Source organism: Pseudophryne corroboree, chromosome 6 (assembly GCF_028390025.1).
Source record: "Pseudophryne corroboree isolate aPseCor3 chromosome 6, aPseCor3.hap2, whole genome shotgun sequence".
In the NCBI taxonomy this organism is placed as follows: domain Eukaryota; kingdom Metazoa; phylum Chordata; class Amphibia; order Anura; family Myobatrachidae; genus Pseudophryne; species Pseudophryne corroboree.
The window spans coordinates 389109000-389127265 of record NC_086449.1 but is presented as its reverse complement, the minus strand read 5'-3'; the positions used below and the strand labels follow the sequence as shown (position 1 = coordinate 389127265).

At 48.3% G+C, this 18266-nt stretch overlaps 1 protein-coding gene across 2 annotated transcripts in view; it reads right to left on the bottom strand.

The window, feature by feature from the left end:
* NET1 (neuroepithelial cell transforming 1) overlaps positions 1-18266 on the bottom strand; it is a 183215-nt gene that overhangs the window by 29126 nt on the left and 135823 nt on the right. The window contains exon 3 of one of the 2 annotated variants that reach the window (XM_063926774.1): positions 13064-13123. The exons of the other annotated variant lie outside the window; for it this stretch is intronic. Coding sequence (XP_063782844.1) covers positions 13064-13123 — 60 coding nt within the window. The remainder of the gene's footprint in view (positions 1-13063; positions 13124-18266) is intronic. 2 annotated transcript variants of the gene reach the window in all.

Here is an 18266-nt window from a genome sequence, read left to right as displayed (position 1 = left end):
CAAAGTTATTTCAGCTATATTAGAAAAGTTTAATTGATGCATAAAAGTGAATATTTGTTGCATATAAAATAAATGGTTTAAAACTTAGTTCCTGGCATCATTGAAGGCGCTTAGTGTGGTCAGAAATTGAGATCGTGACCAATTACAGCCATTAGGTGTCGTGCAAAATGTTGACATTGAGAACGTCCCCATGGACATTATGTCAGACGGGACAGCATTTTTAGCTAATTTAAGCCCCAATCCTACCCTATTCATATCCCAACCCAAACATGGACTGTCGACATTGTTAATGTTGACATAACAGGGAGAACTTAATTGTTTTTGCGCCCGGTCTCCAATCATATCAGATAAGGCAATATTCAATTGATTGTACCAGCAGGTGAGAGTCACTGGGCACCCATTGCTTTTGCTCATGTTGAACCCAAAATAGACAGGGTTAAGATGCGTAAAGTGACTAAACCAGCCTAAACTATTGAGCGCACTTCTAAAATGTGCGCAAAAAGCCAGACTTTCATACATTTGTGCTCACTACCTCATGGTGGTGTGAGTAGAAATAATGGGTGGCCGCAGCAACAACTAAATAGCTCTGGGCACCCATGAAACAATAGTATTCCCCCACTTTGACTACATACCAGTCATCTTCCAAATATACTTGCTTACATATTGCTCAGCCCCACCCTATAGATTTCACAGTCATGCATGCCGTCTCGTACAATATCTTTAGATTTCAAGTTGAAAACGTAAGATATAGTACGTTAATGACTCGCGGAAGCGTGAATCGTTACCGATATAGGGTGTACACACTTGCCGATGTATATGATATATCATCCGATCCGCTGTTTCGGACAATATATCAGGTGCACATCGGCAAGTGTGTACCCAGCCTAAATGATCTGCTGCAATATCTCACTATGTTATGAGTGCTGGACACCGAGGCGATCTAAAGCAGGATACACACTAGGCAATACATTAGCATTCATATGAACGTTCGATATATATATATCATGAGCCCGACGGCAGGTGTGTACCCAAAATATTTCTGAACGTTAACGTTCAGAGACATTGCATCTGTAGTACAGCACAGTAGATATATCTTCAGATATATTGGTGCATCTGGCTGTGTGTACACTTGCTGCAGGGGGCTAATGTCACAGCTGGGAAGAGCAAATTCAAGTGCCCACCAAGCTGGGTGTCCTGACCGACACATAGGGCAGCCAATCAATAAGTGTGTATACTTACATGGATCGGCTGGCGCAACGGCATGTCTGCCAATGTGTTAGGTGTGTTCCCAGCCTAAGATATGTGGAAAACAACTGATACATAAAGTAGAGAATAATTGTAGCTGCTGGTGGAGAAAGTGTGTGTAGCTATCGTAAAGCAAAAATAGATTTTAAACCTACCGGTAAATCTTTTTCTCCTAGTCCGTAGAGGATGCTGGGGACTCCGTAAGGACCATGGGGTATAGACGGGCTCCGCAGGAGACATGGGCACTACAAAGAACTTCAGAATGGGTGTGCACTGGCTCCTCCCTCTATGCCCCTCCTCCAGACCTCAGTTAGAGAAACTGTGCCCAGAGGAGACGGACAGTACGAGGAAAGGATTTTTGTTAATCCAAGGGCAAGATTTATACCAGCCCACACCATCCACACCGTATAACCTGGAATATACGCAACCAGTTAACAGTATGAACAAAACAGTATCAGCCAACAACTGATCTTAACTGTAACATAACCCTTATGTAAGCAATAACTATATACAAGTCTTGCAGAAATATGTCCGCACTGGGACGGGCGCCCAGCATCCTCTACGGACTAGGAGAAAAAGATTTACCGGTAGGTTTAAAATCTTATTTTCACTTACGTCCTAGAGGATGCTGGGGACTCCGTAAGGACCATGGGGATTATACCAAAGCTCCAAACCGGGCGGGAGAGTGCGGATGACTCTGCAGCACCGATTGAGCAAACATGAGGTCCTCCTCAGCCAGGGTATCAAACATGTAGAGTTTTGCAAAAGTGTTTGAACCCGACCAAGTAGCCTCTCGGCAAAGCTGTAAGGCCGAGACGCCTCGGGCAGCCGCCCAAGAAGAGCCCACCTTCCTAGTGGAATGGGCCTTTACTGAATTTCGTAACGGCAATCCAGCCGTAGAATGAGCCTGTTGAATTGTGTTACAGATCCAGCGAGCAATAGTCTGCTTAGAAGCAGGAGTGCCAACCTTGTTGGCTGCATACAGGACAAACAGTGCCTCTGTTTTCTTAACCCGAGCTGTCCTGGCTACTAAAATTTTTAGGCCTTGACTACATCAAGGGATTTGGAATCCTCCAAGTCTCCCGTAGCCACAGGCACCACAATCGGTTGGTTCATATGAAACGATGACACCACCTTAGGCAAAAATTGAGGACGAGTCCTCAACTCTGCTCTATCCTCATGGAAAATGAGATAGGGGCTCTTGTGAGACAAGGCCGCCAATTCAGACACCCGCCTTGCAGATGCCAAGGCCAACAACATGACCACTTTCCAAGTGAGAAACTTTAATTCAACTGTTTGAAGAGGTTCAAAACAGTGAGATTTTAGGAACTGTAACACCACGTTAAGGTCCCATGGTGCCACTGGGGGCACAAAAGGAGGCTGGATGTGTAGCACTCCCTTCACAAAAGTTTGGACTTCTGGGAGAGAAGCCAATTCCTTCTGGAAGAATATTGATAGGGCCGAAATCTGTACCTTAATGGAGCCTAGCTTTAGGCCCATATCCACTCCACTTTCTACAGACAGGAGAAAACGGCCCAAGTGGAAATCTTCCGTAGGAGCATTCTTGGCTTCACATCAAGATACATACTTCCTCCAGATACGGTGATAATGTTTCGCTGTCACTTCCTTCCTAGCCTTTATCAGAGTAGGGATGACTTCTTCCGGAATACCCTTCCACGCTAGGTTTCGGTGTTCAACCGCCATGCCGTAAAACGTAACCGCGGTAAGTCTTGGAACACGCAGGGTCCCTGCTGCCACAGGTCCTCCCTGAGAGGAAGAGGCCACGGATCTTCTGTGAGTATCTCCTGAAGATCTAAATACCAGGCCCTTCGAGGCCAATCTGGAACAATGAGTATTGTCCGTACTCTTTTGCGTCTTATGATTCTCAATATTTTTTAGATGAGAGGAAGAGGAGGGAACACATAGACCGACTGAAACACCCATGGTGTCACCAGGGCGTCCACCGCTACTACTTGAGGGTCCCTTGACCTGGCACAATACCTCTGAAGCTTCTTGTTGAGGCGTGATGCCATCATGTCTATTTGAGGAACTCCCCAAAGACTTGTTCTTTCTGCAAAGACTTCTTGATGAAGTCCCCACTCTCCTGGATGGAGATCGTGTCTGCTGAGGAAGTCTGCTTCCCAGTTGTCCACTCCCGGAATGAATACCGCTGACCGAGCGCTTACGTGATTTTCTGCCCAGCGCAGAATCCTGGTGGCTTCCGCCATTGCCACTCTGCTCCTTGTCCCGCCTTGGCGGTTTACATGAGCCACTGCTGTGACGTTGTCTGATTGAATCAGAACCGGTAGGTCGCGAAGAAGATTCTCCGCTTGTCGTAGGCCGTTGTATATGGCCCTTAATTCCAGTATGTTGATGTGTAGACAAGCCTCCTGACTTGACCACAGTCCCTGAAAATTCCTTCCTTGTGTGCCTGCTCCCCATCCTCGAAGGCTCGCGTCCGTGGTCACCAGAACCCAGTCCTGAATGCCGAACCTGCGACCTTCTAGGTGAGCACTCTGCAGCCACCACAGGAGACACCCTGGCCCTGGGGGACAGGGTTGTTTTCTGATGTATTTGAAGGTGGGACCCGGACCACTGGTCCAGAAGGTCTCACTGAAAAGTCATCGCATGAAACCTGCCGAAGGGGATGGCCTCGTAGGTAACTACCATTTTCCCCAGTATTCGAGTGCATTGATGGACGGACACTCTTTTTGGTTTTAACAGGTCTCTGACCATGTTCTGGAATTCCTGGGCTTTTTACATCGGGAGAAAAACCCTCTTTTGTTCTGTGTCCAGAATCATGCCTAAGAAAGACAGCCGAGATGTTGGAACCAACTGTGACTTTGGTAGATTTAGGATCCAGCCATGTTGCTGCAGCACTCTCAGGGAGAGCGACACGCTTTTCTGCAACTGTTCCTTTGATCTCGCTTTTATCAGGAGATCGTCCAAGTACGGGATAATTGTGACTCCTTGCCTGCGCAGGAGTACCATCATTTCCACCATTACCTTGGTGAAAACCCTCGGGGCCGTGGAAAGCCCAAACGACAATGTCTGAAATTGGTAATGACAGTCCTGTACAGCGAATCTCAGGTACGCCTGATGAGGAGGATAAATGGGGACATGAAGGTATGCATCCTTTATGTCTAGTGACACCATAAAATCCCCCCCCCTTCCAGGCTGGAGATCACTGCTCTGAGCGATTCCATCTTGAACTTGAACCTTTTTAAGTACAGGTTCAGGGATTTTAAGTTTAGAATGGGTCTGACCGAGCCATCTGGTTTCGGGACCACAAATAGGGTTGAACAAAACCCTTTTCCCTGTTGTATTAAGGGAACCTTGATAATCACTTGCTGTAGACACAGCTTTTGAACTGCAGCTAAAACTATCTCCCTCTCTGGGGGAGACGTTGGTAAAGCCGATTTGAAGAATCGGCGGGGAGGCACTTCTTCGAATTCCAGCTTGTAGCCTTGGGATACAATTTCCATCACCCAAGGATCCACGTCCGACTGAACCCAGACGTGGCTGAAGAGTCGAAGACGTGCCCCCACCAGAGCGGACTCTCTCAGTGGAGCCCTAGCGTCATGCGGTGGATTTAGTAGAAGCCGGGGAGGACTTCTGTTCCTGGGAACTGGCCGTAGCAGGCATTCTTTTCCCATTACCCTTACCTCTGGCGAGGAAGGAAGAGCCCCAACCTCTTCTGGACTTATGCGACCGAAAGGACTGCATCTGATACTGTGGCGTTTTCTTTTGCTGTGGGGGAACATAAGGCAAAAAGGTAGATTTATCCGCGGTAGCTGTGGAAACCAGGTCCGCGAGACCTTCCCCAAATAAAACCTCACCCTTGTATGGTAAAACTTCCATATGCCTTTTTGAGTCGGCATCACCCGTCCACTGGCGGGTCCACAGTGCTCGCCTAGCAGAAATCACCATGGCGTTGGACCTTGAACCTAGTAGGCCGACGTCTGTCTGAGCGTCCCTCATATATAAGACTGCATCTTTGATGTGACCTAAGGTCAATAAAATGGCATCCCTATCTAGGGTATCAATATCAGCTGACAAGATATCTGTCCAAGCTGCTACCGCGCTACAAACCCAAGCCGATGCTATTGCCGGTCTGAGCAAAGCACCCGTATGTGTATAAATTGATTTTAAAGTCGTTTCCTGTCTGCGATCAGCAGGATCCTTGAGGGCTGCCGTGTCTGGAGACGGTAGCGCCACCTTCTTGGATAAGCGCGTCAAAGCCTTGTCTACCCTGGGGGAGGATTCCCACCGTACCCTGTCCTGTACAGTGAAAGGATACGCCATAAGAATCCTCTTGGGAATCTGCAGTTTTTTTGTCAGGAGATTCCTAAGCTTTTTCAAATAATGCGTTCAGCTCATGAGATGGGGGAAATGTCACCTCAGGTTTCTTTTCCTTAAACATGTGTACCCTCGTGTCAGGAACAGAGGGGTCATCTGTGATATGCAAAACATCTTTTATTGCAATAATCATATAATGAATACTTTTTGCCACCCTTGGGTGTAACCTTGCATCATCGTAGTCGACACTGGAGTCAGAATCCGTGTCGATATCGGTGTCTGCTATTTGGGATAGGGGACGTTTTTGAGACCCTGAAGGGCCCTGTGACACAGTCAAAGCCATGGATTGACTCCCTGCTTTTTCCCTGGACTCTGCTTTGTCCAACCTTTTATGTAATAATGTCACATTTGCATTTAAAACATTCCACATGTCCAACCAATCAGGTGTCGGCGTTGCCGACGGAGACACCACAATCATCTGCTCGACCTCCTCCTTAGAACAGCCTTCCGCTTCACACATGCGGACACACTCGTACCGACACCCACCCAGGGATATTTATATGGAGAGAGAACCCTAATAAGGCCCCTTGGAGAGACAGAGAGAGAGTATGCCAGCACACACCCAGCGCCAACTGACACTGGAAAAACCAATTCCCAGATAAACAGCGCTTTTATATAATTATGTGCATATAATACACCCACTGCGCCTTACAAGTGCCCCCCCCCCCCCTCTTTTCTGCCCTGTGTCACTGTGTTCAGCGGGGGAGAGTCCGGGGAGAAAGCTTCTCTGCAGAGTCTGTGGAGAAAATGGCGCTGGATAGTGCTGAGGGATCAAGCTCCGCCCCCTCAGCGGTGGGCTTCGGTCCCGCTCGATTTTTTAAATACTGGCAGGGTATTTACTATATACAGCCCTCGGAGCCTATATATTAATTTTAGCCAGTCCTAGAGGTTTAAAATTGCTGCCCAGGGCGCCCTCCCTGCGCCCTGCACCCATCAGTGCCTGCCGTGTGTGTTGTGTGTGGGAGCAATGGAGCGCAGCGTTACCGCTGCGCGTTACCTCAGAGAAGATTTGAAGTCTTCTGCCGCCTTTGAAGTCTTCTTTCTTCTTATACTCACCCGGCTTCTATCTTCCGGCTCTGTGAGGATGACGGCGGCGCGGCTCCGGGACGAACGGCGAGGGGAGACCTGCTTTCCGACTCCCTCTGGAGCCAATGGTGTCCAGTAGCCTAAGCAGCAGAGCCTATCAAGTAGGTCTGCTACTCTCTCCTCAGCCCCTCGATGCAGGGAGCCTGTTGCCAGCAGTGCTCCCTGAAAACAAAAAACCTAACAAAATTCTTTTTTCAGAGAAACTCAGGAGAGCTCCCTGTAATGCACCCCGTCTCCTCTGGGCACAGGATCTAACTGAGGTCTGGAGGAGGGGCATAGAGGGAGGAGCCAGTGCACACCCATTCTAAAGTTCTTTGTAGTGCCCATGTCTCCTGTGGAGCCCCCATGGTCCTTACAGAGTCCCCAGCATCCTCTAGGACGTAAGAGAAAGTATCATAAGCCACCAATATTAAAGCAGCCATTGGTGACTTCCATTTCTGTGCAGCTACCAGTACTGCGATTGGACACACACACACACCCCCAAGGTCTCTATGCTGACAAGCTGTAATATACAACTCTCCTAAAGGATTTAATACAGTCGCAGTGCACATGAGGTGACAAGTCACAAGCAAAAAATAAGAATTTACTCACCGGTAATTCTATTTCTCGTAGTCCGTAGTGGATGCTGGGACTCCGTAAGGACCATGGGGAATATCGGCTCCGCAGGAGACTGGGCACAACTAAAAGAAAGCTTTTGGTCTAACTGGTGTGCACTGGCTCCTCCCTCTATGACCCTCCTCCAGACCTCAGTTAGGATACTGTGCCCGGAAGAGCTGACACAATAAGGAAGGATTTTGAATCCCGGGTAAGACTCATACCAGCCACACCAATCACACCGTATAACTCGTGATACTATACCCAGTTAACAGTATGAACATAACAGAGCCTCTCAACAGATGGCTTAACAATAACCCTTTAGTTAAACAATAACTATATACAAGTATTGCAGACAATCCGCACTTGGGATGGGCGCCCAGCATCCACTACGGACTACGAGAAATAGAATTACCGGTGAGTAAATTCTTATTTTCTCTGACGTCCTAAGTGGATGCTGGGACTCCGTAAGGACCATGGGGATTATACCAAAGCTCCCAAACGGGCGGGAGAGTGCGGATGACTCTGCAGCACCGAATGGGCAAACTCTAGGTCCTCCTCAGCCAGGGTATCAAACATGTAGAGTTTTGCAAAAGTGTTTGACCCCGACCAAGTAGCTGCTCGGCAAAGTTGAAGAGCCGAGACCCCTCGGGCAGCCGCCCAAGAAGAGCCCACCTTCCTCGTGGAATGGGCTTTCACCGATTTAGGATGCGGCAGTCCAGCCGCAGAATGTGCAAGCTGAATCGTACTACAGATCCAGCGAGCAATAGTCTGCTTTGAAGCAGGTGCACCCAACTTGTGGGGGGCATACAGGATGAATAGCGAGTCAGTCTTTCTGACTCCAGCTGTCCTGGAAACATAAATTTACAGATCCCTGACTACGTCCAACAACGTGGAAGCCTCCAAGTCTTTAGTAGCCGCAGGCACCACGATAGGTTGGTTCAGATGAAAGGCTGATACCACCTTAGGGAGAAATTGGGGACGAGTCCTCAATTCTGCCCTATCCATATGGAAAATCAGATAAGGGCTTTTACATGACAAAGCCGCCAATTCTGATACACGCCTGGCCGAAGCCAAGGCCAACAACATGACCACTTTCCACGTGAGATATTTCAATTCCACGGTCTTAAGTGGCTCAAACCAATGTGACTTTAGGAAATCCAACACCACGTTGAGATCCCAAGGTGCCACTGGAGGCACAAAAGGGGGCTGAATATGCAGCACTCCCTTAACAAAAGTCTGAACTTCAGGTAGTGAAGCCATTTCTCTCTGGAAGAAAATCGAGAGCCGAAATCTGGACCTTAATGGAACCCAATTTTAGGCCCATAGTCTTCCCAGTTGTCCACTCCCGGAATAAACACTGCTGACAGTGCTAACACGTGATTTTCCGCCCATCGGAGAATCCTTGTGGCTTCTGCCATCGCCGTCTTGCTTATCGTGCCGCCCTGTCGGTTTACATGGGCGACTGCCGTGATGTTGTCTGACTGGATCAGTACCGGCTGGTTTTGAAGCAGGGGTTTTGCCTGACTTAGGGCATTGAAAATGGCCCTCAGTTCCAGAATATTTGTGTGTAGGGAAGTCTCCTGACTTGACCATAGTCCTTGGAAGTTTCTTTCCTGTGTGACTGCCCCCCAGCCTCGAAGGCTGGCATCCGTAGTCACCAGGACCCAGTCCTGTATGCCGAATCTGCGGCCTTCTTGAAGATGAGCACTTTGCAGTCACCACAGCAGAGACACCCTGGTCCTTGGAGACAGGGTTATCAGCCGATGCATCTGAAGATGCGATCCGGACCACTTGTCTAACAGGTCCCACTGAAAGGTTCTTGCATGGAACCTGCTGAATGGAATTGCTTCGTAGGAAGCTACCATCTTTCCCAGGATCCGCGTGCAGTGATGCACCGACACCTGTTTTGGTTTTAGGAGGCCTCTGACTAGAGATGACAGCTCCTTGGCCTTCTCCTCCGGGAGAAACACTTTTTTCTGTTCTGTGTCCAGAACCATCACCAGGAACAGTAGACGTGTCGTAGGGACCAGCTGTGACTTTGGAATATTTAGAATCCAGCCGTGCTGTTGTAGCATCTCCCGAGATAGTGCTACCCCGACTAACAACTGCTCCCTGGACCTCGCCTTTATCAGGAGATCGTCCAAGTACGGGATAATTAAAACTCCCTTCTTTCGAAGGAGTATCATCATTTCGGCCATTACCTTGGTAAAGACCCTCGGAGCCGTGGATAGACCAAACGGCAACGTCTGGAATTGGTAATGACAATCCTGTACCACAAATCTGAGGTACTCCTGGTGAGAATGGTAAATAGGGACATGCAGGTAAGCATCCTTGATGTCCAGTGATACCATGTAATCCCCCTCGTCCAGGCTTGCAATAACCGCCCTGAGCGATTCCATCTTGAACTTGAATTTTTTTATATATGTGTTCAAGGATTTCAAATTTAAAATGGGTCTCACCGAACCGTCCGGTTTCGGTACCACAAACATTGTGGAATAGTAACCCCGTCCTTGTTGAAGTAGGGGCACCTTGACTATCACCTGCTGGGAATACAGCTTGTGAATTGCCTCTAGCACTGCCTCCCTGCCTGAGGGAGTTGTTGGCAAGGCAGATTTGAGGAAACGGCGGGGGGGAGACGTCTCGAATTCCAGCTTGTACCCCTGAGATACTACTTGAAAGATCCAGGGATCCACCTGTAAGCGAGCCCACTGATTGCTGAAATTTTTAAGACGGGCCCCCACCGTACCTGGCTCCGCCTGTGGAGCCCCAGCGTCATGCGATGGACTTAGAGGAAGCGGGGGAGGACTTTTGCTCCTGGGAACTGGCTGTATGCTGCAGCTTTTTCCCTCTACCTCTGGGCAGAATGGACGCGCCTTTAACCCGCTTGCCCTTATGGGGCCAAAAGGACTGTACCTGATAATACGGTGCTTTCTTTGGCTGTGAGGGAACATGGGGTAAAAATGCAGACTTCCCAGCTGTTGCTGTGGAAACGAGGTCCGAGAGACCATCCCCGAACAACTCCTCACCCTTATAAGGCAAAACTTCCATGTGCCTTTTAGAATCTGCATCACCTGTCCACTGCCGAGTCCATAACCCTCTCCTGGCAGAAATGGACATTGCACTTATTTTAGATGCCAGCCGGCAAATATCCCTCTGTGCATCTCTCATGTATAAGACTGCGTCTTTAATATGCTCTACGGTTAGCAATATAGTGTCCCTGTCTAGGGTATCAATATTTTCCGACAGGGAATCTGACCACGCAGCTGCAGCACTGCACATTAATGCTTAAGCAATAGCTGGTCTCAGTATAATACCTGTGTGTGTATATACAGACTTCAGGATAGCCTCCTGCTTTCTATCAGCAGGTTCCTTTAGGGCGGCCGTATCCGGAGACGGTAGTGCCACCTTCTTTGACAAGCGTGTGAGCGCTTTATCCACCCTAGGGGATGTTTCCCAACGTGACCTATCCTCTGGCGGGAAAGGGTACGTCATTAGTAACCTTTTAGAATTTACTAGTTTCTTATCGAGGGAAGCCCACACTTCTTCACACACTTCATTTAACTCCTTAGATGGAGGAAAAACTACTGGTAGTTTTTTCTCTCCAAACAGAATACCCTTTTTTGTGGTACCTGGGGTAACATCAGAAATGTGCAACACATTTTTCATAGCCTCAATCATGTAACGTGTGGCCCTATTGGAAGTTACATTAGTCTCATCGTCGTCGACACTGGAGTCAGTATCCGTGTCGACATCTGTGTCTGCCATCTGAGGTAGCGGGCGTTTTAGAGCCCCTGATGGCTTTTGAGACGCCTGGGCAGGCACAGGCTGAGAAGCCGGCTGTCCCATATTTGGTATGTAGTCAACCCTTTTATGTAAGGAGTCGACACTGTCACGTAATTCCTTCCACATAACCATCCACTCAGGTGTCGGCCCCGCAGGGGGTGACATCACATTTATCGGCATCTGCTCCGCCTCCACATAAGCCTCCTCATCAAACATGTCGACACAGCCGTACTGACACACCGCACACACACCGGGAATGCTCTGACAGAGGACAGGACCCCACAAAGCCCTTTGGGGAGACAGAGAGAGAGTATGCCAGCACACACCAGAGCGCTATATAACACAGGGATTAACACTATAACTGAGTGTTTTCCCTTATAGCTGCTTATAAATATATATTGCTGCGCCTAAATTTAGTGCCCCCCCTCTCTTTTTTACCCTTCTGTAGCTTGAAACTGAAGGGGAGAGCCAGGGAGCGATACTTCCAGCGGAGCTGTGAGGGAAAAATTGTGCCAGTGTGCTGAGGGAGATAGCCCCGCCCCTTTTTCGGCTGACTTTTCTCCCGCTTTTTTTATGGATTCTGGCAGGGGTATTTATCACATATATAGCCTCTGGGACTATATATTGTTATTTTTTTTTGCCAGCCAAGGTATTCATAATGCTGCTCAGGGCGCCCCCCCCCCCAGCGCCCTGCACCCATCAGTGACCGGATTGTGAGGTGTGCATGAGGAGCAATGGCGCACAGCTGCAGTGCTGTCCGCTACTTTGTTGAAGACCGAAGTCTTCTGCCGCCGATTTCCAGGACCATCTTCATGCTTCTGGCTCTGTAAGGGGGACGGCGGCGCGGCTCCGGGACCGTTCGCTTCTTCTCTCCTTAGTCCCTCGTAGCAGTGAGTCTGTTGCCAGCAGATCTCACTGAAAATAAAAAACCTAAAATATACTTTCTTTTCTAGGAGCTCAGGAGAGCCCCTAGTGTGCATCCAGCTCAGCCGGGCACAAGATTCTAACTGGAGGAGGGTCATAGAGGGAGGAGCCAGTGCACACCAGTTAGACCAAAAGCTTTCTTTTAGTTGTGCCCAGTCTCCTGCGGAGCCGCTATTCCCCATGGTCCTTACGGAGTCCCAGCATCCACTTAGGACGTCAGAGAAAAAGTGGCAATACAGGTGTGTCATCATACACCTGTGCTCTAGGCATACCCAATAGTCCTTCTTGTCACACCATCGTCCTTATGAATTAGTCGTGGCAAGCATTTTGCAAGACTTGCACTAAAACCTATAATGTGCAACAGAACTACATTCCTAGCGTACAATGTCTACTGGGGTTGAGGTACTTTTACATCTATGTGCGACTTAGTTGTCCCAATAAAGAGGGTCCGCAGCTATTCCTCTCCCATGTCACTTTAAAGGAACTTGCAGATTGAGCTTGTTACAAAAGTCGCCTATTCGTACATCTTGAGCGACTGTGTATGTAGCTAGTGAAAAATATGTTACGCTACCCGTGTCAAAGCATCTCAGTCATCTGAAGAATCTTCCTCCATATGGCCGGGCTCCCGGCGACCAGCATACTGGCGCCGGGAGCCCGACCGCCGGCATACCGTCCGTGTGGCGAGTGCAAATGAGCCCCTTGCGGGCTCGCTACGCGCACCACGCTATTTTATTCCCCCTCCAGGGGGGTCGTGGACCCCCACGAGGGAGAATAAGTGTTGGTATGCCGGCTGTCGGGATTCCGGCGCCGGTATACTGTGCGCCGGGATCCCAACAGCCGGCAAACTGAAGACCACCTCTCCATATGGCGTAAAGATGCTAGGTATATAAGGACATTTCTGTAGGTCTGCTTGAATCATTATATATGATTAAAGGGGAGAAGAATTAAAAGACACACAAAACATGTCATTAGGACAATTTCACTACAGATTAAGTACCGTATATGGGCTATTTAATCAGACACAAAACACTATTTCAATAGGTTGTACAGTACATAGCTTCTCTCTTACCTTGAGATCAAAGCTACAAAGGCTGAAAGAGTCGTCCTCTTTTTCCTTGCGCTTCCTTTTCTATAAGAAAAATACCCAACAACAAACAGTACATATTACATGCCATTTATATAAAACCTTGCAGTCCCTAAATTAACTAATGTTAAATTGTAAAAAAAACACCCTTACATTTTCTTGATTTACAAAAAAGCATCTCATTATTCCTTAGGCTGGGCACACACTATACAGTTATCTGCCAGGGGATCCGGTCTGAAGATCAACACTGTCTAGGTCAACAATGTTTAGGGTGACAGTCACTAGGTCCACCGGGTTGGAAGGTCGACAGGTCAAAAGGTCGACATGAGTTTTTATATATATATATTTTTCTTACTTTTTCATACTTAACAATCCACGTATACTACGATTGGAACTGTAATCTGTGCCAAGTGAAGCGAGGCACCTTGCCCGAAGCATGGCGAGCGAAGCGAGCAATGTGAGGGGACACGGTGCGCTAATTGGGGTTCCCGGTCACTCTACGAAGAAAACACCAAAAATAGGATTTTGATAACCTACCGGTAAATCCTTCTCTCCTAGTCCATAGAGGATGCTGGGGATGACATCAAGACCATGGGGTATAGACGGGATCCGCAGGAGACAAGGGCACTCTAAAGACTTTTCATTGGGTGTGAACTGGCTCCTCCCTCTATGCCCCTCCTCCAGACCTCAGTTGTAGGAACTGTGCCCAGGGAGACTGACATTCAGAGGAAAAGATTTACTTAAATTAGTGGTGAGATATCTACCAACTCACACCCTCAACCATGCCGCACACATGGCATTCAACATAACACACGCCAACAGGCATGAACCAATTGCAGCAACATGCTGAAACCAAGATAACACAACATGTGTAACTCTAATAACAAAACTGCAGGTAAAAGTACGCACTGGGACGGGCGCCCAGCATCCTCTACGGACTAGGAGAAAAGGATTTACCGGTAGGTTATCCAAATCCTATTTTCTCATACGTCTTAGAGGATGCTAGGGATGACATCAAGACCATGCGGTTTATACCAAAGCTCCTGTACGGGCGGGAGAGTGCAGATGACCCTGCAGCACCGCTTGACCAAACTTTAGGTCCTCATCGGCCAAGGTGTCAAACTTGTAGAACTTTGTAGCAAATGTGTTTGACCCTGACCAAGTAGCTGCTCGGCAAAGTTGTAATGCCGAGACCCCCCGGGCAGCCGCCCAGGATGAGCCCACCTTCCTAGTGGAGTGGGCCTTTACCGACGTCGGTAACGGCAATCCAGCCTAAGTATGAGCTTGCTGAATCATATTTCTAATCCAAAGTGTAATAGTCTGCTTGGAAGCAGGACAGCCAATCTTGTTGTGATCATACAGGACAAACAAAGACTCTAGCAACATAGACTTTCAAAGCTCTAACCACATCTAGAGACTTTGACTCAGCGAACGTGTCAGTAGCAACTGGCACCACAATAGGTTGGTTTATGTGGAAAGAGGAAACCACCTTTGGAAGAAAATGTTGACGAGTTCTCAACTCTGCCCTATCTTCATGGAAGATCAGGTAAGGACTCTTGTGGGACAAGGCCCCCAATTCAGACATCCGCCTTGCGGATGCCAACGCCAAAAGCATCACCACTTTCCAAGTGAGAAACTTCAACTCTATTTCTTGTAGAGGCTCAAACCAATCCGATTGAAGGAACTGCAATACCACGTTAAGGTCCCATGGTGCCACTGGAGGCACGAATGGAGGCTGGATGTGCAGAACCCCTTTCACGAAGGTCTGAACCTCTGGAAGAGAGGCCAATTGTTTTTGGAAGAACACTGACAAGGCCGAAATCTGGACCTTGATTGATCCCAATCGTAGGCCCGTCTCCACACCATCCTGCAAAAAATGGAGAAAACGTCCTAAGTGAAACTCTTCCGTAGGAGCTTTCTTGGATTCACACCAAGACACATTCTCCAAATACGGTGGTAATGTTTAGATGTTACTCCTTTCCTGGCCTGAATAAGAGTGGGGATGACCTCCTTAGGAATACCCTTCCTGGCTAGGATACGGCACTCAACAGCCATGCCGTCAAACGTAGCCGCGGTAAGTCTTGGTACACACACAGCCCCTGCTGCAGCAGGTCCTCCCGAGGAGGAAGAGTCGGAGGATCTCCTATGAGTAACTGCTGAAGATCTGGGTACCAAGCCCTTCTTGGCCAGTCTGGGGCAATGAAGATTGCTCGAACCCTTGTCTTTCTTATGATCCTGAGTACTTTTGGGATCAGCGGAAGTGGAGGGAAAACATACACTGACGGAAACACCCACTGGGTCACCAGTGCATCCACTGCTACTGCTTAAGGGTCTCTCGACTTGGAACAGTATCTCTGAAGCTTCTTGTTGAGACGAGACGCCATCATGTCTATTTGAGGAACTCCCCAAATACTTGTCACCTCTGCGAAGACTTCTTGGTGGAGGCCCCACTCTCCTGGATGGAGATCGTGTCTGCTGAGGAAGTCTGCTTCCCAGTTGTCTACTCCCGGAATGAAAATTGCTGACAGAGCTCTAACATGTCTTTCTGCCCAGAGAATCCTCGTCACCTCTGCCATTGCCGCTCTGATTTTCATTCCGCCTTGCCTGTTTATGTACGCGACTGCTGTTACACTGTCCGACTGGATCTGCACGGGATCTTGAAGATGAACCGCTTGTAGAAGGCCGTTGTAAATGGCTCTCAATTCCAGAACGTTTATGTGAAGGAAGGCTTCCTGACTTGACCGTTTTCCTTGGAAGCTTTCCCCCTGTGTGACAGCTCTCCAGCCTCGGAGACTTGCATCCGTGGTTATTAGGACCCAGTCATGAATCCCAAACCTGCGTCCCTCTAGTAGGTGAGAACTGTGTAGACACCACGGGAGCGAAATCCTGGCTTTGGGGGACATGATTATTTTCCGGTGTATGTATAGGTGGGATCCGGACCACTTGTCCAACAGGTCCCACTAGAATACTCTGGCATGAAAATCGGCCAAACTGTATGGCCTCGTAGGCCGCTACCATTTTCCCCAACAACCGAATGCATTGATGGATCGATATGCTTGTTGGTTTCAATATTTGTTTGACCATTTTCTGGATTTCCAGAGCCTTTTCCACTGGAAGAAATACTCTCCGTACTTACGTGTCCAGAATTATCCCTAAAAAGGACAATCTTGTCGGTTCCAACTGCGACTTTGGAAAATTCATGATCCAGCCGTGTTGTTGGAGTATTGACAGGGAGTGCGCGATGTTCTGCACCAACTGTTCCCTGGATCTCACTTTTATCAGGAGATCGGCCAGATAAGGAATTATATTGACTCCTTTTTAACGAAGGAGGACCATCATCTCCGCCATCACCTTGGTGAATACCCTCGGTGACGTGGAGAGTCCGAACGGCAACATCTGAAACTGGTAATGGCAATCCTGTACTGCGAATCTCAGATAAGCTTGGTGAGGAGGATAAATGGGAATATGCAAGTAAGCATCTTTTATGTCTACTGACACACCATGAAGTCCCCCTCTTCCAGACTGGAAATCACTACCCTCAGGGTTTCCAACTTGAACTTGAACCTTTTCAGGTAGAGATTCAGGTTTTTCAGGTTTAAAATCGGTCTGACCGAGTCGTCCGGCTTCGGAACTACGAAGAGGCTTGAATAAAAAACCTTCTCCTTACTGTGCCAAGGGTACCAGGACAATGACCTGATCCTGACATAATCTTTGAATTGCCGTTGTTACTGCCTCTCTTCCCGGAAGAGAAGCTGGCAAGGTCGATTTGAAAAATCGGCACGGGGGGACGTCTTGAAACTCTAGTTTGTACCCATGGGAAACTATTTGTTAGACCCATTGGTCCAGGCCAGATTGAATCCAGATTTGGCTGAAAAGTTTCAGACGTGCTCCTACCCGAGCGGACTCCCGCAAGGGAGCCCCAACGTTATGCTGCAGATTTGGCAGAAGCAGGGGTGGACTTCTGCTCCTGCGATCCGGGAGACGCTGCGGATTTCTTTCCTTTTCCCCTACCTGCAAAAAAAGGGGAGACCTTTGGACTTTTTGTATTTGTTGGGCCGAAAGGACTGTATGTGAGAGTGATGTGTCTTTTTCGCTGGTGTAAGAGCATAAAGCAAGAATGTCGACTTACCTGCGGTAGCCGCCGAGACTAATGCATGGAGCCCATCACCAAACAAGACCTCACCTTTATACGGGAGAGCCTCCATATTTCTTTTGGAATCAGCATCAGCATTCCACTGGCGAATCCACAACGCCCTCCGAGCCGATACTGCCATGGTAGCGGTTCTTGATCCCAAGAAACCAATATATTTCATGGATTCTAGTACGTACGCAGCAGCGTCTTTAATATGACCTAACGTTAGGAGTATCTCGTCTCCATCTATTGTGTCAATGTCTAATGACAAGTTTTCTGACCACTTTTCAATAGCACTACTCACCCACTGTGACTCCCACCTTTTTTGGATAAAGGTAAGCTGCCTGATATCCTTTTGGGAATCAGAAATTTCTTTTCAGGTTAAATCAGACCTGAGGTGGAGGGAAAATTACATTACTTCTTTACTAAAGTAAACCCTCTCCTTGTGGTAAAAATAGGATTTTAATACCTACCGGTAAATCCTTTTCTCCTAGTCCGTAGAGGATGCTGGGGACTCCAAAAGGACCATGGGGTATAGACGGGATCCGCAGGAGCTTGGGCACACTAAGACTTTGACTGGGTGTGAACTGGCTCCTCCCTCTATGCCCCTCCTCCAGACCTCAGTTATAGGAACTGTGCCCAGGAGAGACGGACATTTCGAGGGAAGGATTTTTGTTTAAACTAAGGGCGAGGAGCATACCAGCCCATACCACAAACATACCGTACAGCTGAAGTAGCATGAAACCAGATAACCGTATGAATAAACAACAGCAACAAGCTGAATATAACTAATACACAACCTATGTGTAAACCAATATAACCAGTAATAATACAACTGCAAGTAACAGTCCGCACTGAGATGGGCGCCCAGCATCCTCTACGGACTAGGAGAAAAGGATTTACTGGTAGGTATTAAAATCCTATTTTCTCTTACGCCCTAGAGGATGCTGGGGATTTCAAAAGGACCATGGGGTCTATACCAAAGCTCCAGAACGGGCGGGAGAGTGCGGACGACTCTGCAGCACCGATTGAGCAAACATGAGGTCCTCATCAGCC